At 40.5% G+C, this 22,953-nt stretch overlaps 2 protein-coding genes across 2 annotated transcripts; both read left to right on the top strand.

The window, feature by feature from the left end:
- Positions 1-2,873: 2,873 nt before the first annotated feature.
- LOC105912310 (guanylate-binding protein 1-like) lies at positions 2,874-8,728 on the top strand. Its single transcript, XM_031578559.2, has 10 exons — positions 2,874-3,080; positions 3,609-3,686; positions 3,833-3,882; positions 4,339-4,448; positions 4,611-4,795; positions 4,892-5,134; positions 6,600-6,880; positions 7,260-7,472; positions 7,564-7,666; positions 7,922-8,728. The coding sequence occupies exons 1-10, from the start codon at positions 2,885-2,887 to the stop codon at positions 8,380-8,382; spliced, it is 1,920 nt and encodes a 639-aa protein (XP_031434419.1). The 5' UTR covers positions 2,874-2,884; the 3' UTR covers positions 8,383-8,728.
- Positions 8,729-13,398: 4,670 nt separating this feature from the next.
- LOC105912307 (guanylate-binding protein 1-like) lies at positions 13,399-22,953 on the top strand. Its single transcript, XM_031578558.1, has 11 exons — positions 13,399-13,596; positions 14,368-14,445; positions 14,582-14,631; positions 15,234-15,343; positions 15,506-15,690; positions 15,772-16,014; positions 17,291-17,571; positions 19,434-19,646; positions 19,736-19,838; positions 20,208-20,624; positions 22,901-22,953. The coding sequence occupies exons 1-11, from the start codon at positions 13,401-13,403 to the stop codon at positions 22,951-22,953; spliced, it is 1,929 nt and encodes a 642-aa protein (XP_031434418.1). The 5' UTR covers positions 13,399-13,400.

Below are 22,953 nucleotides of genomic sequence, written 5' to 3'. Positions count from 1 at the left end.
TGCTCTTGTACATATGCAGACTAAGTGGCACCTAATATTCTAAGTTACACACTCGCAGAAAAGCCATTTCATAAGCACATGGTCAAAGTTGGCAGACTTGAGTATTCGGGGAGTCGTCCAATTTGCCATAGGAAAGACAAACAGCAGAAGGAGATAGCTGCGCTCAGTCAGGGGTTTAACCCTAAGGTAACAGTGAGAAGGGTGAACCTGTGCTCAGTCAGGGTTTAACCCTAGGGTAACAGTGAGAAGGGTGAACCTGCGCTTCGGTTTAAACCCTATGTGATTGTGTTTCTGATGTGATCAGTGCTGCAGCTGCGTGTGTGTGTGTGCATGTGAGTTTGTATGTGCGAGTGTGTGTGTGCATGTGAGTTTGTATGTGCGAGTGTGTGTGTGCATGTGTGTTTGTGATGATACGTTGGGCCTGGGGTAAAATTTCTTATGAGATGTGTGCTGCAGTGTGTGTGTGATGATACTTTGGGATGTGCATGTGTTGTTATGTGATTAAGGCTGCAGGTGTGTGTGTGTGTGTGTGGGAGAGTATGTATGTATGGTTGGTGATGTGTAGGCTGCTCATAGTGTGTTTCAGGTCTGTGAGGTGTATGTGATTGTAGTGTCCATGTGATGTTGTGTGAGACTGGCAACAGTGTGTTTGGGCCTCAGGCTGTGTAGGCGTGGAAAATCCCATTTCACACAGGAATGGGACAGTGGAATGATGTCTGACTACTCTGCCACTACAGGTCATTCTGCAGGTGACAATACTAAGAGCCCAACAGGTTGAAGTAGGTTTTTAGTAAGTAGCGTATCTCACACAAATCTACATTGTTATCACATTATTTCATTGTGCAATCATAGCTTTCCTCCTGTGACACTGCCACACCAAAGCCCAAAGCAGGGTACAATAAATGTAGAGCATTTCACAGAGTTCACCGAATTATTGTTGTTATTATTATTGTTGTTTTTGTTCTTTTTTTTCTATTAACCTGCTCTAGAATGGTGTCCTTCCAAATTACACCTTTACTTTTGTCTGTGATCCAGATTAGGAGGATTCCAGATGTTACATGGCACACTTGTTTGGTTGTTACACTTCCCCAGCTGTGGTGGCACGGAAGGGCTCATGGGACAGTATATAAAGGTCCCTGTAGACTTCCTTAGATTGTTTCTCAGTTACTCACATGTGACACAGGACCATGCAGTTCAAGCTACCAGTGTATTTATTGTGAATCTGAAAACTTGCTGGTTGAGAAATAAAACTACATAACAGCGGGATGATTCTGGGAACACGGAACTATTCTAGAGGAGACTGTGTGCCAATCCCTGCAGCTAGTTTAAACCACTGGCAGGTGGTTCATAAATGTGACTGTTCTCTTTTCATTACAAGATTATGGGAAACAAGACACTAAGAATGCTTTTCTGTAAAAGAGGAAGAACAGGTTTGGAGATCATACTCCTTGACAAGTGAAGCTCCACCTGCAGCCTGTCTACGTATAAGCCATCTATAAAAGAGATTGGCAGGATCGGACGTCAGAGATCCAGAGGAAACTGGGGACTGAAGAACAAGAACGCTGCAATCACATTCTGCATAACTTCAGGCTGAATACTGGTAAGATGTGCCTGGTATTTGAGCAAATTATTTAATTATTTATCTGATGACTACGAAGGTGAAAATGGTGGTGACAATATCCCACAATTTGTATAGGCCTATACATTTTTAATTCATGGCTAAAAATAAATTTCATATTGGAAATTGCCCAAAAGATTCAGTAACAGCTATTGAGATAGATAGATACGATGGCATGGACATTTATAGGCGGGAACAACAACGAAGGGCGAAGGGTGGTATAACACCAGGGAAATTACATCAGGGAAAATTACACCGGGGCATAAATCATAACATAAACTGTCTCTAACCGCTAACAGAATGGTGTAATAACTAAAACCAAAGAGGGAAAACCACAAGATATTCGAAACTAGAACAATAAAACGCACGTCACTCACACAGCACTCTGGCTCATATGCTCTGGCACACAAGTACCCTGAACAAGAGATAAACGCTATCAAGACCAAAAACAAACAAAAACGGCACCGAAAACATAACCTTCTTGACCGGTGTCAAGCTATCCGACACATTGTATTTCACTCGGACAGTGTCCATTGACTTCAATTCACGCCATTTAAAGTTATTCGCGCGAATGTTCTTATTCACGCTGTTGTTGGCATATTATATACACTATTTCAGTTTTATATTACCACACCTGAATGAAACAAATATAATAATAATAATAATAATAATAATAATAAATAAAACCATAATTAGGGTTGGATACCGAAAACCAGTAACTGAGCGAGCAGTATCTACCGGACTGAATCGCAAAGGAGATTTTGGTGCCAGTTAAATGCTGACCCTGATAGCAAAAGGCAGGTGAACCAATGTCGGCTGTCCGCTGAGGTCCTTTTTGCCACTTTGGCTTTCATATACTTTTTTCTTTACTCATTTATACTAGTAATCTGGTGCTTTGTCGACTGCTAAATCTGTCGATGGTTAGGTAAATTGGTATCGGTGCTGGACGGCAGATTATAATCACACTCTGTTATGATCACATAGCTTTGGTGGAACTGTTCAGAGATTTTCTTTGCTCTCTAGTGAGTGCGTTTACAGCCTGGACTTGCTCCTGACACTTCAGCAAATAAATATATGTATATTTCCCGAAGAACAGATTGTTCCTCACGTCATCCATATTAAGTAAATGCTTAAAATAGGTACATTATTTAAAAAATTAAATGTGAAATCAAAACCTATATGCATCATTTGTACAGGGGAGAGGTTTGGGTGCTTAAGTCTGAAGTTTTCTCATTTCCTTGAAGTGTACGTGTGTGTGTTTCAGATATGGCTGCAGTTCCAGTGGCCATGCAGGAGCCGGTGTGTCTGATTAACAATGAGGAGGGTGGGGGCCTGAGTGTGCAGCAGGAGGCTTTGGAAATACTGCAGCAGATCCAGCAGCCCGTGGTGGTGGTGACTATAGTGGGGCCCTACCGGAGCGGGAAATCCTACCTGATGAACCGGCTTGCTGGAAAAGAAACAGGTGAGGCCATGAGGACCTGGAAAAGAGACCATATTAGCCCTATCCTGGCCTCTCTCCAGCTCAGGATTGATTTTAAGGTGCTCCTGTTGGTTTAAAAAGCTCTGACCGGGCAAGCCCCCCTATTTCGCAGACCTCTTAACCCCTTATTCCACCGCCAGGCCCCTCAGGTCGTCTAACTTAGGGCTCCTGGCAGTCCCCCAACCAAAGCTTAAATCCAGGGGTGACCGCGCTTTTGCTTTTGATTTTATTGTGGTCTAACGGTAGAGCACTTTGGTCAACGTGAGTTGCTTTTAAATGTGCTTTATAAATACATTTGACTTGACCATCTACACCAGCCTCACTTCACTGACTATATTCAGGCTATCATTCAAAGACTACAGACTAGTAGCCTACAAGAGCCCAAATACTAGAAATGTTGCTAGTACCAAAATATCTATCCTGCTTCACCTTTTTACCTTTCTCAGACCAATGGCCATGTATGTACAGAAGTGACTGGCGTGTCTAATGGCCAATTACTCTCCCTCTAAGGTTTTGCCCTGGGCAACACTATTGAGTCTAAGACCAAAGGAATCTGGATGTGGTGTGTACCTCATCCTTCTAAAGAAGGTATGTATTCTCACAGTCTCGGACACACACATCCATAGACACACTCTCGTACACACACAAACACACACACTCACAAATATGTATGTACACATGCACTCATACATAATCAGATACACATGCAGCTTCATTATTACGTTTTTTAACAGGACACACACTGGTGCTGCTGGACACAGAGGGATTGGGAGACGTGAACAAGGTAACAGAAATCTAATTTTCAACATCACTCACTGTCTCCATCTGTAAGTTTGTGTTTATGAGCTCATAGACCACTTACTTATCTTAATACATAGGCAAATGTTACACGTTTATAAACTGCATTTCCAGTTTCAGCATGCTTTACAAGGTATGCCACAATATCATTACCGAACACCATTAAAAACCAGCTTTACTTGACGTTAGCATAGTGTAGCGAAGTTAATAGAAAATGAATACATTTTTTTTTACCTATCATATAAACAAAAATACACTGTAAGATTTCAGTGAGGTTAGCATGCTAACCAGTTAGCTTCTGCATGTCATCTGTTGTAATAGCACTTTGTACCTTAACAAGCAATAGCGAGTCAATGTAGCGTTAGCTATGTTCCTAGCATAGAAGTATCAGCCTTAGGTATTGTGTACACACATAAAAGTGAAGTTATTTCATCTGTTTTAGGGAGACTCAAAGCACGACACGAAGATCTTTGCTCTAGCCATTCTGCTGAGCAGCACTCTGGTCTTCAACAGCCGAGGTACCATTGATAACAAGGCCATAGAGGAGCTCCAGTATCCTTTCTTTTCACCGTAGACATGCCACCACAGTGCACAATGCACTCATAAATTGTCCCATTGTCACATTTTCGTGTCCCATTGTATCTTTAGATGGTTACGTTAGACCTGAAGCAGTTTTTGCTCACTCCTCAGTACTAACTCCTCAACCCTACGCAGATATGTTACAGAGCTTTCAAATTATATAAAGGTCAAATCATCTGATGAAGGAGATGATACAGAGTTTGTGAGGTTCTTCCCAAATTTCATCTGGGCTGTGAGGGACTTCACTCTGGAGCGAAAGATTGACAGCAAGGAAGTGACAGAAGATGAATACCTAGAGTACGCCCTTCAGCTGAAGCCTGGTATATATAGCTTAAAAGAACACAGATGTACACATTGCCTGTGTCAGAGTGTTCCTTTGTGAATCTGTAGAATAATTCCTTTTAATTCCTTTAAAGGGCGTTCGAGAAATGTGATGGAGTATAACCTTCCAAGAGAGTGCATCCGAAATTATTTTCCATCTCGAAGGTGTTTCACATTCCCAGTTCCGACTCATCCAGACAATATGTCTCGTTTGGAGAGTTTGAATCCAGATGAGCTTTCACGTGAATTTCTGAGGGTTGCAGAACATTTCTGCAAGTTTGTTTTCATGCAGTCTGAAGTGAAATCGCTGAAAGACGGATACGAGGTCAATGGGAAAGGTGAGTTAGAGGGATCATTATGGTGTGATGCTTTGGTAAACAAAGTGACTGTGAAAGGTGACAATTCAAACTTCAACAAACATCAAGTTGTGTATTCTTTAGTCATTCTTTTCAAGACAAATTTGTCGCCAAACCCCATTTTACCACTGGAATATCAGTGGAAATAGAAGAGTAGATTCTTGTAGCACTTCAAATGTTCTGCTGCTTATAGTTTAAAGGATGAATATGTAGCACGGACACCAAGCATTTAATATGGGAACTGCAGTCCAAATGTAAAATATTGGAGAGTTGTCTCTCCAGTCCCCTCCTCACCCAGCCTCACAGGGATTGCCAGGTTGAGGACACTGAACCTACACGGACAAGTGCAAAACGAGCTCAACATTAAACGTTGACTTTGATTGGCAAACCACGACGAGTCCTACACTACAAGTTGATCAGCTAATGTTTACGCTTGCAATGTTTTTTATGTATGCAAATTATAAACCAGCTCAAGGATGGTTTGTTATTACTCTGTCACTATTAGCTTGAGCTGCTTTCACGCATGCACTGTCTGGAACTTTTCCGTTCTATCCAGAGAGGCTATTTGTGAGAACGCAAATGTGCGGATTGTGTACCTGGACATTACCCGGACGTCCAGCTTCCTAGTATGAGGTCCAGCAAATGTCTATGTGTGCCCCTGTTTGAATAGAACAGATAAATGTCTGAGTGTGCCCCTGTTTGAATAGAACAGGTAAATGTCTGAGTGTGCCCCTGTTTGAATAGAACAGGTAAATGTCTGAGTGTGCCCCTGTTTGAATAGAACAGGTAATTGTCGGGAGAATTTGCAACGAGTGGGCATGTCTGTCTGCTGCCTTTCACTCACTGCTGAAACAGATTTAGTTTTTTTGCTTAAACTTTTAACACATAGCACATCCACCTAGCTATCTGGTGATTGTCGTGGTTGTGAGCTGGTCCATGGGGCATCTCATACGATCGCAGCAAGTTGAAAGAGCAACAACAACACTCATTTTATAGAGATCTGGCTCCTCCTGTCTTTCCCGTATGTTACTAGTGTAAGAACTGTAATACCCATAATGCTTTGCGGGTAATTGGAGCTATACTAGAAAGCTAGGAAAAGGAGGGTTATTCGTTGTGGCTGGAGTTTGAGTAAAAGTCTTCTCAGTTCGAACTCCGTGATTCTTTATACGTCTACTACACCAAGAACCTATTCCCGGAGAGATCATGGTTTACACTAGTGTCTTGTTTACCCAATCAGAATTGGCCATGCCCAATCGGGTTTTTGTCCCACCTCTTTTTTTGTGTAGGAGTTCTTCTAGCCTTTGTAGATCTTCCACCATTATCTTTGTTTAGGTCAGTCATATTGACTGATCCTGTTATAATGGTGGCCAGTCAGTTGCTGTTCAACATGCCTCCATCTCTACACATCCCTAAAAACACATGTGTGTCTCTCCTTGTCTCCATGAAGTCCTGGGTCATCTAGCAAAGATGTACGTGGACACCATCTCCAGTGGTGGCATGCCCTGTCTGGAGAATGCAGTGATCACCATTTCAGAGCTTGAGAATAAAGCTGCGGTGGAAGATGGGACTCGGGTGTACCAGACTGGCATGGAGCAGCTGAAGCAGTCCTTCCCTGTAGAGCTGACGGTCGTCTCCGCTGAACATCAGAGCCTTTACACCATGGCCATTCAGACGTTCATGAACCGATGCTTTAAGGATGATGAGGGAAAGTACCTCAACTCTTTAGAGGTTGGGGCTCCCATTCCAAGGCATTCATCATTATCATTTATACTTTTTATTCATTGTTAAAGTAAAAACATCAGACCTTATTTATCATTAACTTCTTAGGTTTTTTCTTAAATTTGTTCTTGAGAAATGTCCTAAAAAAATGTTCTTGGTGAATGTCAGAATTTTCCTGAAAACTACGTAAGTGGGTTTTAAGAAGAATTTTCTTAAGAAATTCTTCAGAATATTTGATGAATTCAGTGTTTCCTGAATGAAGTAGCAGACAGATTTAAAAAATATATGTTTTTCATAATAAGGAAATGTCTTAAAGCCTCCAGTTGATGAAATGCATACCCCTAGTTACGAACAAAAGTGAAAAATGTTACTATTTGACATATTTCAGAAAGACCTTCATCAACGTTTTGACCAGTATTTACACCACAACGAGAAGGCTTCAAAGAAAATATGCCAGGATCTTCTGACAAGTCTCTCTGCTAAAATGACCGATCAGCTCCAGAAAGGTTTCTATGCTAAACCTGGTGGTTACAAACTCTTCAGCAAGGACATGGAGAGCATTGTGGAAGAATACAACAGTCAGACGACTAAATTAGTCAAGGTTATATACATCAGGCATTCAAAGATTATTGCACAAATAATTTAACTACCACCATGACCATCGTTATTTGGTGTGTGTGATTCCATCATAGGCTAAAGATGTCATGGAGGAGTTTTTAAGGAGCAAGCATATGGAAGCTGAATCCATCAGGCAGGCGGATACGAAGCTGAGTGAGCAGGAAAAACAGATTTGTGGTGAGCAATTTCTTTTGCGTGCGTGCGTGTGTGCGTGTGCCTAAGATCAGTTTTGATGGTTTGGGACCATGTAATAAACTTTAGGCCTACAGTCATTGGTCTCAGTTTACTGTTTGAAACCCCACTAATTAATCATATAACGAAACAGCTTCTAGCTACAGCTACTAACCTGTAGTCTATTCCAGCTGATATTCTTACTCCAAGTCTGCTCTTTCCCACATGTTCATTTGTCCTCTTGTTTTGTCTAATCACCAGAGGAGAGAGAGAGAGCCTTGCTCTTGCAACAAAAAATGGAGGCTGAAGAGGAAGAGAGGCGCAAGTTGGAAGTGAAGATGGAAGCAGATAGGGAGAATTATGAAGAGAGGATGAAACAGATAGAGAAGAAGGGTGAGGAAGAGAGGAAACTAAAGGAGAAGGAGTTTGAGAAGGTTCTAGAAAGTAAGATGAGGGAGCAGAAACAGATGTTGGAGAAAGGTTTTGACGAGAAGGCTGAGAAGCTTAAGCAGGAGGTAGAGGAGGACAGGAGGAAGCATAAGGAAGATCAAGCTGTACAGGCCAAGCAGTTTGAACAGATGATGGAGAACTTCAGGAGCGACAGGAAGGATCAGGACCAACGACATCAGCAGTCCATGGCTCTAATGCAGCAGCAACACCAGCAAGCCATGGCAAAAATGCAACAAAGCGGAGGGTCTGATTCTGGCTGTACAATATTATGACTCAAACATTCAAGGTATTGATTATTGAGCAGCTTAGTGGGTAAACAGTGTCCTCATAAGGTTACTATTATAAGGGTAAGCAGAGCAATGAAATAGAAAACTATGTTAATGGTGGCATTCATTTATAGGGTTAAGGGTAAATAGGCTAGCACACAGTAAGTCAATGTATCATAGGCAGAGTAGGATTTGTTCATAACAGTTTGGTGGGGATGGGCAGCTGTAAGCAGAGGGTTTCTGCAGGTAGATCAGGTGGAAAGACAGGTGGAGCATCCCACAATGGAGATAGTCTAGAGTATGTTTACAGTGAAGGTGAGCAAGTTTGAAAGTTTCTTACAACTAATAATTCTGTTCTTTTGTCGATCACAGAAAATTGAAATAGTAAGTAACCAATCAAAAATGCAACTAATTAAATGATAATCGAAAACTTTCTTTGGGCAGAATAGTTCTTCAGCAAGAACAATATAACTTTCCTCATGCCATGCACTGACAAACAGTAAAACCACACTTACTGTATATTAAGATTCAGTCAGTTTTTGTTGAAACAAATTGAAAGTCTTGTATACCTATAATAAAATATATCTGAAGAACTGTAGGTGTCAAATGTTCCTGTGCTTAAAAGATATTTTGTTATTTTGTTGGAGGTGGAGGTGTTTTGTTGGAGGGCTCGAGACACAATAACAAAAAGCAAAACTCATATAAACTTTTATACATTTAGGCTTTTTCTGTATACACCAATGAATACACAGGTCGTTTAACAACAACAAACATTTTACCCATTATAAACAATAGCTCAATAGCTAATTTATCAAACGTTGAGGAAGTTGAACATTTATAAGGTACATAGTATAATATTTACCTCTGATTGCAAATAGGGAGACCACACCCCATTTCACTTCCATGCTGTGTCACCGCCTGTCGCCGGTAGATTTATGTCTGCTATCCAGACATGAGTGACGTTCAGAGGAAGACAGGAAGTAAACTCTGCACCAAAAATATTGCAACCAGAAAATATTTGAATTTGTTATAATAAAAACATTGAAAGACAGAAAAAATATGGTCATTAACCAGTTACCATTATTCAAAATAAATGTTTCTGTTCCAGAACATTACAAATATAAAAACATTTGTTTGGTTTTTGTTCTTTGTGAAATATCACTTTAATTACGATGTGAATAATGATTCAGTTGTAAGCAGCAGGAGCAACCCCTTTCACTCTTTTCCTCTTTCTCCTTTGAGTGTATGTGCGCCTAAGGGCTTTAGGACCTAACAGCAACTCGGTCAAGTTAAAGGTGTCTCACCTAGACCATAAAACGTCACCTCTGTTACTTACCTGGCACGAGACGTGGAACCTTTGTTTGTTAAACTCACCTGTACCGCCAGCAAGCTGTAATTACTTTAGTTCAGTGACCCAAGGTTACTGATTCACGCAGACAGTAGGATGTTACAGTTACCGTGGCAATCAAAGTTTTTGTTGATTTAGTTTTAGGTTTTTTGGTAATTCGCTAACTTGTTGTTAATTTATGCCTCAGTGTTGCTAGCCAAACTGGTGTGGGTGTTCCGTGTAGTTGGATACCTTACTTGATCTGAAACATGTTTCTGTTCCAGAACATTGAAAATATAATAAATAATAATTCAATTCCATTTTATTTATATAGTGCCAAAACAATCAAATTGTCTCAAGGCATTTATTAATAATAATGATAATAACAACAATAATAACAATAATAATAAATAAATAATGAATATATAATAAATATTATATTTTACATGTGTAATTTGTCTCATAATGCTACGCCTTCACACTCACAATGAGGGCATGATGTGCTGATGCCATCATCACGGCCTAAATAAGCTGATGGTTCATTTATCACAAGTGTTGCTCAGTGTCATCTTGACTGAGACTGGAGTACATTGTAGTTTGTAGTTTGTATTGTAGGTACACTTGGAATGCGTTCATTTTGTGATTTAATGAGCAGAGAGCACCTCCCTTCCTTACTGGCAACTTGACTAGTGCTTAACTTGCACTTCAGCAGTTACATTCCTGCACTTCTTTTTCCTTTTCTAGGTCATATTTCTATTTCTTATGTAAAGTAGTATTTATTGTTACACCAGGTTTTTTATTGCTCTTAGCTTGACTGTTCTCTCCCTTGTACGTCGCTTTGGACAAAAGCGTCTGCTAAATGACTAAATGTAAATGTAAAATGTAATGAGGAACTTCCGTGTGTGTGGGTGACTCATTTGAATGCTAATGAGTCACGTTTCAGTTATTTGCTCTTACTGAGACAAAGACAGAGTACATAACCAGCGGCATGGGTTACAGAGTGAGATAATAATAAATAATGTCAGCACTTAAGGCCGAAATATGCTTCAACGACTGCGTTACTGCATGGTCACGCAGTTGCTTCGACAGACTCGTGAACATTTATAGTTCTCCCTCATTTGGTGGGTGTCTCAAAGTAATAATACATTTTTTTTTTTAAAGTTACAGAGAAATAGACACTGTGCAATGTAAAAACCTCGTTATTGAAACTGAAAAATACGTCTGGGGATTTGCGAGGTGTCTGAGCCAGCTATCTAATGTACGCTACTACCCACAAGGTAAACAGCGAGGGGTTGGACCAGTCATAGACACACACACACTACCAGATGATCGAGGCTGCAGGTGTATGTGTGTGGGAGAGTGTTTGTATGGTTGGTGATGTGTAGGCTGCTCATAGTGTGTTTCAGGTCTGTGAGGTGTATGTGATTGCAGTGTCCATGTGGTGTTGTGTGAGACTGGCAACACTGTTTGGGCCTCAGGCTGTGTAGGAGTGGAAAATCCCATTTCAAACAACAATGTGACAGTGGAATGATGTCTGACTACTCTGCCACTACAGGTCGTATGCCACCTGTATACACGGGCAGTTCATTCTGCAGGTGACAATACTAAGAGCCCAACAGGTTGAAGTAGGTTTTTAGTAAGTAGCGTATCTCACACAAATCTACATTGTTATCACATTCTTTCATTGTGCAATCATAGCTTTCCTCCTGTGACACTGCCACGCCAAAGCCCAAGGCAGGGTACAATAAATGTAGACCATTTCACTGAGTTCACCAAATTATTGTTATTATTAATGTTGTTGTTGTTCTTTTTTTCTATTAACCTGCTCTATAATGGTGTCCTTCCAAATTACACCTTTACTTTTGTCTGTGATCCAGATTAGGAGGATTCCAGATGTTACATGGCACACTTGTTTGGTTGTTAAACGTACACTTTCCCAGCTGTGGTGGCACGGAAGGGCTCGTGGGACAGTATATAAAGGTCCCTGTAAACTTCCTTAGATTGTTTCTCAGTTACTCGCATGTGACACAGGACCATGCAGTTCAAGCTACCAGTGTATTTATTGTGAATCTGAAAACTAGTATAAACCACTGGCAGGTGGTTCATAAATGTGACTGTTCTCTTTTCATTACAAGATTATGGGAAACAAGACACTAAGAATGCTTTTCTGTAAAAGAGGAAGAACAGGTTTGGAGATCATACTCCTTGACAAGTGAAGCTCCACCTGCAGCCTGTCTACGTATAAGCCATCTATAAAAGAGATTGGCAGGATCGGACGTCAGAGATCCAGAGGAAACTGGGGACTGAAGAACAAGAACGCTGCAATCACATTCTGCATAACTTCAGGCTGAATACTGGTAAGATGTGCCTGGTATTTGAGCAAATTATTTAATTATTTATCTGATGACTACAAAGGTGAAATTGGTGGTGACAATATCCCACAATTTGTATATACATTTTTAATTCATGGCTAAAAATACTGTATTGTCAGTAAGTAATTCCTGGAATTATGTCACTACTTTATTTGAGCAAAAAAAAATTATCATCGCAGAGCATTTCATATTAGAAACTGCCCAAACGATTCAGTAACAGCTGTTAAGACAGATAGAGACGATGGCATGGGGATTTATAGACGGGCACAACAACGAAGGGCAAGGGTGGTATAACACCAGGGAAATAACATCAGGGAAAATTACACCGGGGCATAAATCATAACTGACTCTAATCGCTAACAGAATGGCGTATTAACTAAAACCAAAGAGGGAAAACCACAAGATATTCAAAACTAGAACAATAAAACGCACGTCACTCACACAGCACTCTGGCCCATATGCTCACACGTACCCCGTACAAGAGATAAACATTATCAAGACAGACAAATAAACAAACCAAAAACATAACCTTCTAAACCGGTGTCAAGCTATCCGACACGTTCTATTTCATTCGGACAGTGTCCATTGACCTCGAATGTTCTTATTCACGCTGTTGGCATATTATATACACTATTTCAGTTTTATATTACCACACCTGAAAGATTGATACACTCACCATAATAAATATTAAATTAAACAAATATAATAATAAATAAATCATAATAAATAAATAAAACCATAATTAGGGTTGGATACCGAAAACCGGTAGCTGAGCGAGCAGTATCTACCGGACTGAATCGCAAAGGAGATTTTGGTGCCAGTAAAATGCCGATCCTGATAGCAAAAGGCAGGTGAACCACTGTCGGCGGTCCGCTGAGGTCCTTTTTGCCACTTTGGCTTTCAATATACTTTTTTCTTTACTCATTTATACTAGTAATCTGGTGCTTTGTCGACTGCTAAATCTGTCGATGGTTAGGTAAATTGGTATCGGTACTGGATGGCAGATTATAATCACACTCTGTTATGATCACATAGCTTTGGTGAAACTGTTCAGAGATTTTATTTGCTCTCTCGTGAGTGCGTTTACAGCCTGGACTTGCTCCTGACACTTCAGGAGATAAATATATGTAGATAAATGTATATTTCCCGAAGAACAGATTGTTCCTCACGTCATCCATATTAAGTAAATGCTTAAAATAGGTACATTATTAAAAAAAATAAATTTGAAATCAAAACCTATACGCATTATTTGTACAGGGGAGAGGTTTGGGTGCTTAAGTGAAGTTTTCTCATTTCCTTTAAGTGTGCGTGTGTGTGTTTCAGAGATGGCTGCAGGTCCAGTGGCCATGCAGGAGCCGGTGTGTCTGATTAACAATGAGGAGGGTGGGGGCCTGAGTGTGCAGCAGGAGGCTTTGGAAATACTGCAGCAGATCCAGCAGCCGGTGGTGGTGGTGACTATAGTGGGGCCCTACCGGAGTGGGAAATCCTACCTGATGAACCGGCTTGCTGGAAAACAAACAGGTGAGGCCATATGAGGACCCGGAAAAGAGACCATATTAGTCCTATACTGGCCTCTCTCCACTGGCTTCCGGTGCAGCTCAGGATTGATTTTAAGGTGCTCCTGTTGGTTTAAAAAGCTCTGAATGGGCAGGCCCCCCTATATCGCAGACCTCTTAACCCCTTATTCCACTGCCAGGCTCCTCAGGTCGTCTAACTTAGGGCTCCTGGCAGTCCCCCAACCAAAGCTTAAATCCAGAGGTGACCGCGCTTTTGCTGTTGCAGCCCCTAGACTGTGGAACAGCATCCCCCTCTCTATCAGATCAGCCCCCTCTATTGACTCCTTCAAGTCCAGGCTCAAAACCCACTTTTATTCTCTAGCATTTGGAACCTCGTGATCTGAGTTGATCATTTGTATACTTGCTTTCTGTGTATATAGATGCTTAATTTAGTGTTTTGTTTCTGTTTTTCTATTTGATTTTCTATTTTATTGTGATCTAATGGTTTTGTTTTAGTTTTCTATTTTATGTACAGCACTTTGGTCAACGTGAGTTTTTTTTAAATGTGCTTTATAAATACATTTGACTTGACCATCTACACCAGTCTCACTCCACTGACTTCAATCAGGATGGCATTCAAAGACTACAGACTAGCCTACCAGAGCCCGTCTACTAGAAATGTTCTGATAGTACCAAAATATATATCCTGCTCCACCTCTTTACCATCCTCAGACCAATGGCCATGTGTGTACAGAAGTGACTGGTGTGTCTAATGGCCAATTACTCTCCCTCTCAGGTTTTGCCCTGGGCAACACTATTGAGTCTAAGACCAAAGGAATCTGGATGTGGTGTGTACCTCATCCTTCTAAAGAAGGTATGTATGCTCATAGTCTCGGACACACACATCCATAGACACACTCTCGTACACAAACACACAGAGACATGTATGTATACATGCAAGCAAGCATAATCAGATACACATGCAGCTTCATTATGATGTTTTTTAACAGGACACACACTGGTGCTGCTGGACACAGAGGGATTGGGAGACGTGAACAAGGTAACAGAAAACTAATTTTCAACATCACTCACTGTCTCCATCTGTAAGTATGTGTTTGCAAGTACAATAAAGCACACAGAGTCATAGTATGAACTACAGCATGGAGTTTACTGAACTGCTGCATAAAGTCATGTCACGGCATTACACAAGTGTGGTTCCAGTCCAAAAGCATGGAATACACAAGCCACCGCTAGGTGGCGCAGTTAACCCAATAACAGTATGCGTTTGTGTTTATGAGCTCATAGACCACTTACTTATATATAGGCAAATGTTACACGTTTATAAATAAGGTATGCCACAATATCATCACCGAACACCATTAATAAGCAGCTTTACATAACATTAGCATAGTGTAGCGAAGTCAATAGAAAATGAATAACATTTTTTTACCTATCATATGAACAGAAATACACTGTAAGATTTCAGTGAGGTTAGCATGCTAACCAGTTAGCTTCTGCACGTCATCTGTTGTAATACCACTTTGTACCTTAACAAGCAATAGCGAGTCACTGTAGCGTTAGCTATGTTCTTAGCATAGAAGTATCAGCCTTAGGTATTGTGTACATACATAATAAATAGAGAAGTTATTTCATCTGTTTAAGGGAGACTCAAAACACGACACGAAGATCTTTGCTCTAGCCATTCTGCTGAGCAGCACTCTGGTCTTCAACAGCCGAGGTACCATTGATAACAAGGCCATAGAGGAGCTCCAGTATCCTTTCTTTTCACCGTAGACACGCCACCACAGTGCACAATGCACTCATAAATTGTCCCATTGTCCCATTTTCGTGTCCCATTGTATCTTTAGATGGTTACGTTAGACCTGAAGCAGTTTTTGCTCACTCCTCAGTACTAACTCCTCAACCCTACGCAGATATGTTACAGAGCTTTCAAATTATATAAAGGTCAAATCATCCGATGAAGGAGACAATACAGAGTTCGTGAGGTTCTTCCCAAATTTTATCTGGGCTGTGAGGGACTTCACTCTGGAGCGAAAGATTGACAGCAAGGAAGTGACTTCGGATGAATACCTAGAGTACGCCCTTCAGCTGAAGCCTGGTATATACAGCTTAAAAGAACACTGATGTCAGAGTGTTCCTTTGTGAATCTGTAGACTAATTCATTGTAATTCCTTTAAAGGGCGTTCGAGAAATGTGATGGAGTATAACCTTCCAAGAGAGTGCATCCGAAATTATTTTCCATCTCGAAGGTGTTTCACATTCCCAGTTCCGACTCATCCAGACAATATGTCTCGTTTGGAGAGTTTGAATCCAGATGAGCTTTCACGTGATTTTCTGAAGGTTGCAGAACATTTCTGCAAGTATGTTTTCATGCAGTCCAAAGTGAAATCGCCGAAAGACGGATACGAGGTCAATGGGAAAGGTGAGTTACAGGGATCATTATGTTGTGATGCTTTGGTAAACAAAGTGACTGTGAAAGGTGACAATTCTAACTTCAACAAACATCAAGTTGTGTATTCTTTAGTCATTCTTTTCAAGACCAATTTGTCGCCAAACCCCATTTTACCACTGGAATATCAGTGGAAATAGAAGAGTAGATTCTTGTAGCACTTAAAATGATCTGCTTTTTATATAAAGGATGAATATGTAGCACGGACACCAAGCATTTAATATGGGAACTGCAGTCCAAATGTAAAATATTGGAGAGAGTTGTCTCTCCAGCCCCCTCCTCACCCAGCCTCACAGGGATTGCCAGGTTGAGGACACTGAACCTACACGGACAAGCGCAACATTAAACTTTGACATTGATTGGCAAACCACGACCAGTCCTACACTACAAGTTGATCAGCTAATGTTTACGCTTGCAATGTTTTTTATGTAAAGTATGCAAATGATAAACCAGCTCATGGAGGCTTTGTTATTACTCTGTCACTATTAGTTTGAGCTGCTTTCAGGCATGCACTGTTCTATCCGGAGAGGCTATATGTAAGAACGCAAATGTCCGGATTGTGTACCTGGACATTGCCCTGACTTCCAGCTTCCTAGTATGAGGTCCAGCAAATGTCTATGTGTGCCCCTGTTTGGATAGAACAGGTAAATGTCTGAGTGTGCCCCTGTTTGAATAGAACAGGTAAATGTCTGAGTGTGCCCCTGTTTGAATAGAACAGGTAATTGTTGGGAGAATTCACAGCGAGTGGGCATGTCTGTCTGCTGCCTTTCACTCACTGCTGAAACAGATTTTTTTTTTTTGCTTAAACTTTTAACACATAGCACATCCACCTAGCTATCTAGTGATAGTCGTGGTTGTGAGCTGGTCCATGGGGCATCTCATACGATCGCAGCAAGTTGAAAGAGCAACAACAACACTCATTTTATAGAGATCTGGCTCCTCATGTCTTTCCCGTATGTTACGTCAAGTGTCTAGTCTACCCAATCAGAATTGGCCATGCCCAATCAGGTTTTTGTCCCATCTCTTTCTTGTGTAGTTCTTCTAGCCTTTCTAGATCTTCCACCATTATCTTTGTTTAGGTCAGTCATATTGACAGATCCTGTTATAATGGTGGCCAGTCAATTTACAATATCTTTATGGTGGGAAGCCATTTAGTTGTGTTACAGCCATTTTGTTCAACTGTTCACAACATGCCTCCATCTCTACACATCCCTAAAACACATGTGTGTCTCTCCTTGTCTCCATGAAGTCCTGGGTCATCTAGCAAAGATGTACGTGGACACCATCTCCAGTGGTGGCATGCCCTGTCTGGAGAATGCAGTGATCACCATTTCAGAGCTTGAGAATAAAGCTGCGGTGGAAGATGGGACTCGGGTGTACCAGACTGGCATGGAGCAGCTGAAGCAGTCCTTCCCTGTAGAGCTGACGGTCGTCTCCGCTGAACATCAGCGCCTCTACACCATGGCCATTCAGACGTTCATGAACCGATGCTTTAAGGATGATGAGGGAAAGTACCTGAACTCTTTAGAGGTCGGGGCTCCCATTCCATGGCATTCATCATTATCATTTATATTTTTTATTCATTGTTAATGTAAAAACATCAGGCCTTATTTACCATTAACTTCTTAGGGTTTTTCTTAAATTTGTTCTTGAGAAATGTCCTAAAAAAAAAATCTTGGTGAATGTCAGAATCTTCATGAAAACTACGTAAGTGGGTTTTAAGAAGAATTTTCTTAAGAAATTCTTCAGAATGGTTGGTGAATTCAGTGTTTCCTGAATGAAGTAACAGACCAGTGTTAATTTTGGCAGCTATTTTCGATTTAGTCTTAGTCTTAAGACGAAAATGCATATTAGTTTTAGTCACTTTTAGTCATTTTTATCCTCCTTAGTTTTAGTCTAGTTTTCGTCGACGAAAACTCAGAACATTTTAGTCTAGTTTTAGTCGACGAAGTCTCATTACATTTTAGTCTAGTTTTAGTCACATTTAAAAGTCCATCTTATAGCCACATTAAACTCCTTTCCTTCCCTTCTCAGGCCCGGGGACCCCTTGTGTAGTGTCTACAACTGCATAATAGTCAAGCTTGCAGTACTTAAACTGTGGATGCAATTAGTCTCTAAGATACAGATCTCCTAGTATATGCCTACAGCTGAATTCCAATGAATTCAATGTAAATAATAATTTTAAGGCAATACTTAATTAACAGTATTATTATTAAAATATAAGAGAATATCGAGTCTAGATTTTAAAGATTCAAATGATGTGATAACACAATACAACTACTATGCCTACCTGGCCTTAGTTAAATCAACCACATATCCTCCATATGAATTGCTGTGCAATCTGATAACCTACATATTTAGCTAGACGGATAGTTTGAGAGTTGAAAGTAGTGCAACAAATCACATATTCATTTATTTTCTCTTGATTAATGTCATGCGTGGCCTGTCCTATAGTCCATTCTGCAATGCGTTTACTAGCTAGTTATCGATAGCTAGTATAACTTAGCTAGCTAGCGATAGCTAGTATAACTTAGCTATGCTACCTCATAGTTAGCTAACGTTAGCTAGCTAAACGTTTTGGAACTCATTTGCCAAGCCAAACGGGAGGTTTCAATCGAAAATGACAAGCTGACACAACCTATACACTCGACTGCCCCTTTGAAGTTAACTTAACGTTGGCTAATATATTCTAATAACTAGTTAACATTAGCTAATTATCATTGACAGTTACTAGCTAATTTACCTTGGCATAAATTGCAGGGTTGTATTGTGCGCTTTCAGGTGCCTCTTGTTGTGTTCTTCCCACCTATTTTGAAGCCCAAGGTTTCTCGCCGGTTATTGCGGTGCATTGTGTTTTATTTTCTGTCAAGTTATAATTAAAGACTGTCCAGATATCTATTCTTATTTTTCTTCCAGTAGCCTACCGAGTGCCCGAACTTCAGCCATCATGACGTTTGTTAGGGCGTCACTTGCATGTCTGTCTGGGCATCTCAGGGAGTGGAGGAGGGATAGATACAGGACCGGGCAACATTCAACCAATGATGTGCATACAAGTTTAGAAAAAAAAAACAATTGTGACTTAGTCAACCACCAACATTTTCGTCTCGTCTCGTCTCGTCAACGAGAGTTAAAATAGATTTAGTCATAGTTTTTATTTTTAAAGATCCATTTTCGTCACGTCTTAGTCTCGTTTTAGTCACGGGAAAAAGGTCGTTAACGAATATTTTTCGTCATAGTTTTCGTCAACGAAATTAACACTGTAACAGACAGATTGAAAATAATATGTTTTACGTTTCTCATGGTAAGGAATTGTCTTAAAGCCTCCAGTTGATGAAATGCATACCCCTAGTTACGAACAAAAGTGAAAAATGTTACTATTTGACATATTTCAGAAAGACCTTCATCAACGTTTTGACCAGTATTTACACCACAACGAGAAGGCTTCAAAGAAAATATGCCAAGATCTTCTGACAAGTCTCTCTGCTAAAATGACCGATCAGCTCCAGAAAGGTTTCTACGCTAAACCTGGTGGTTACAAACTCTTCAGCAAGGACATGGAGAGCATTGTGGAGGAATACAACAGTCAGACGACTAAATTAGTCAAGGTTATATACATCAGGCATTCAAAGATTATTGCACAAATAATTGAACCACCACCATCACCATCGTTATTTTGTGTGTGATTCCATCAAAGGCTAAAGATGTCATGGAGGAGTTTTTAAGGAGCAAGTATATGGAAGCTGAATCCATCAGGCAGGCGGATACGAAGCTGAGTGAGCAGGAAAAACAGATTTGTGGTGAGCAAACTTTTTTCTTTTTTGCCATTTTTCTACATTTTACTGGGCTGAGTAGGTAATCCTGCTGCTTCTCATCTGGGTATTAAATTGCACTGTTTGGTAGCAGGTGTGTGTGTGTGTGTGTGTGTGTGTGTGTGCGTGTGTGCGTGTGCGCCTCAGATCAGTTTTGATGGTTTGGGACCATGTAATAAACTTTAGGCCTACAGTCATTGGTCTAAGTTTACTGTTTGAAACCCCACTAGTTAATCATGTAATGAAACAGCTTCTAGCTATAGCTACTAACCTGTAGTCTATTCCAGCTGATATTCTTACTCCAAGTCTGCTCTTTCCCACATGTTCATTTGTCCTCTTGTTTTGTATAATCACCAGAGGAGAGAGAGAGAGCCTTGCTCTTGCAACAAAAAATGGAGGCTGAAGAGGAAGAGAGGCGCAAGTTGGAAGTGAAGATGAAAGCAGATAGGGAGAGTTTTGAAGAGAGGATGAAACAGACAGAGAAGAAGAGTGAGGAAGAGAGGAAACTAAAGGAGAAGGAGTTTGTGAAGGTTCTAGAAAGTAAGATGAGGGAGCAGAAACAGATGTTGGAGAAGCAGGAGGTAGAGGAGGACAGGAGGAAGCATAAGGAAGATCAAGCTGTACAGGCCAAGCAGTTTGAACAGATGATGGAGAACTTCAGGAGCGACAGGAAGGATCAGGACCAACGACATCAGCAGTCCATGGCTCTAATGCAGCAGCAACACGAGCAAGCCATGGCAAAAATGCAACAAAGCAGAGGTTCTAGTTCTGACGGTACAATATTAGCGTACCTATGTCTGTTATCGGACAGTGTCAAACATCGGCCATGCTGTAAACAATCAAAATGCTAAATTTAATAATGGATTAACAATCTATAACTTCAGTTTAAAAATGGATTCACATAACAACGCGAACGTTTGCCGATAACACACGCCGTCCGATAATTAACACCGTTACAATATGACTCAAACATTCAAGGTATTGATAATTGAGCAGCTTAGTGGGTAAACAGTGTCCTCATAAGGTGACTATTATAAGGGTAAGCAGAGCAATGAAATAGAAAACTATGTGGCATTCATTGATAGGGTTAAGGGTAAATAGGCTAGCACACAGTAAGTAAATGTATCATAGGCAGAGTAGGATTTGTGCATAACAGTTTGGTGGGGATGGGCAGCTGTAAGCAGAGGGTTTCTGCAGATAGATCAGGCAGAAAGACAGGTGGAGCATCCCACAGTGGAGATAGTCTAGACTATGCGGCGGCGCGTCTGGTGTTCAACCAACCGAAGAGGGTACACGTCACCCCGCTACTCACTGACCTCCACTGGCTGCCTGTAGCTGCTCGCATTAAGTTCAAGTCACTTATGCTTGCCTACAGAGTGCTTGATGGTTCTGCTCCCACCTACCTAAATGCTCTTGTAAGGGCAAATGTTACACCCAGGATGCTGCGCTCTTCTAGTGAACGTCGTTTGGCACTGCCGTCTGTGCAAGTACGGCAGTCCAGACTATTATCATTTGTAGTTCCACGTTGGTGGAATGAACTACCCAGCACTACCAGAGCAGGGGCGTCCCTCTCTACCTTTAAGAAGCTTTTGAAGACCCAACTCTTCAGAGAGCACTTCCGGTCCTAACTGGCACTTCGACTAGTGCGTAACTTGCAATTACAGCAGTTACATTTCTGCACTTCTTTTTTCTTTTTATTTCATTTTGTTATATTTCTTATGGAAAGTAGTATTTATTTATTGTTACACCAGTTTCTATTGCTCGTAGCTTGACTATTCTCTCCCTTGTACGTCGCTTTGGACAAAAGCGTCTGCTAAATGACTAAATGTAAATGTAAACGTAAATGTTTACAGTGAATATGTGAGCAAGTTGCAAAGTTTTTTACAACTAATAATTCTGTTCTTTTGTCTATCACAGAAAATTTAAATAGTAATGAACAAATCAAAAATGCAACTAATTAAATGATAATCGAAAACTTTCTTTGGGCAGAATGGTTTTTCAGCAAGAACAATATAACTTTCCTCATGCCATGCACTGACAAAAAGTAAAACCACACTTATATTAAAAGTCAGTTTTTGTTGAAACAAATTGAAAGTCTTGTATACCTATAATAAAATATATCTGAAGAACAGTAGGTGTCAAATGTTCCTGTATCTTCTGTACTTAAAATATATTTTGTTATTTTGTTGGAGGTGGAGGAGTTTTGTAGGGCTCGAGACACTCATAAACCTTTATAAATGTAGGCTTTTTCTGTATACACCAATGAATACACAGGTCTTTAACAACAACAAACATTTTACCCATCAGCCTACAACAATAGCTCAATAGTTAATATATCAAACGTTGAGGAAGTTGAACATTTATAAGGTACATAGTATAATATTTACCTCCTCTGATTGCAAATAGGGAGACCACACCCCATTTCGCTTCCATGCTGTGTCACTGCCTGTCGCCGGTAGATTTATGTCGGCTATCCAGACACGAGTGACGTTCAGAGGAAGATAGGAAGTAAACTCTGCACCAAAGTTATTGCAACCAGAAAATATTTTAATTTGTTATAATAATAATTTAAAAAAAAGACAGAAAAAATATGGTCATTAACCAGTTACCATTATTCAAAATAAATGTTTCTGTTCCAGAACATTACAAATAAAAAAAATTGTTTCGTCTTTGTTCTTTGTGAAATATCACTTTAATTACGATGTGAATAATGATTCAGTTGTAAGCAGCAGGAGCAACCCCTTTCACCCTTTTCCTCTTTCTCCTTTGAGTGTATGTGCGCCCAAGGGCTTTAGGACCTAGCAGCAACTCGGTCAAGTTAAAGGTGTCTCAAAACGTCACCTCTGTTACTTACCTGGCACAAGACGTGGAACCTTTGTTTGTTAAACTCACCTGTGCCGCCAGCCAGCTGTAATTACATAATTTCAGTGTCCCAAGGTTACTGATTCACGCAGACAGTAGGATGTTACAGTTACCGTGGCAATTTAAGTTTTTGTTGATTTAGTTTTAGGTTTTTTAGTAATTCGCTAACTTGTTAATTTATGCCTCAGTGTTGCTAGCCAAACTGGTGTGGGTGTTCCGTGTAGTTGGATACCTTACTTGA

Source organism: Clupea harengus, chromosome 13 (genome assembly GCF_900700415.2).
Source record: "Clupea harengus chromosome 13, Ch_v2.0.2, whole genome shotgun sequence".
NCBI lineage: Eukaryota > Metazoa > Chordata > Actinopteri > Clupeiformes > Clupeidae > Clupea > Clupea harengus.
This window is presented reverse-complemented; position numbering and strand designations above follow the sequence as displayed.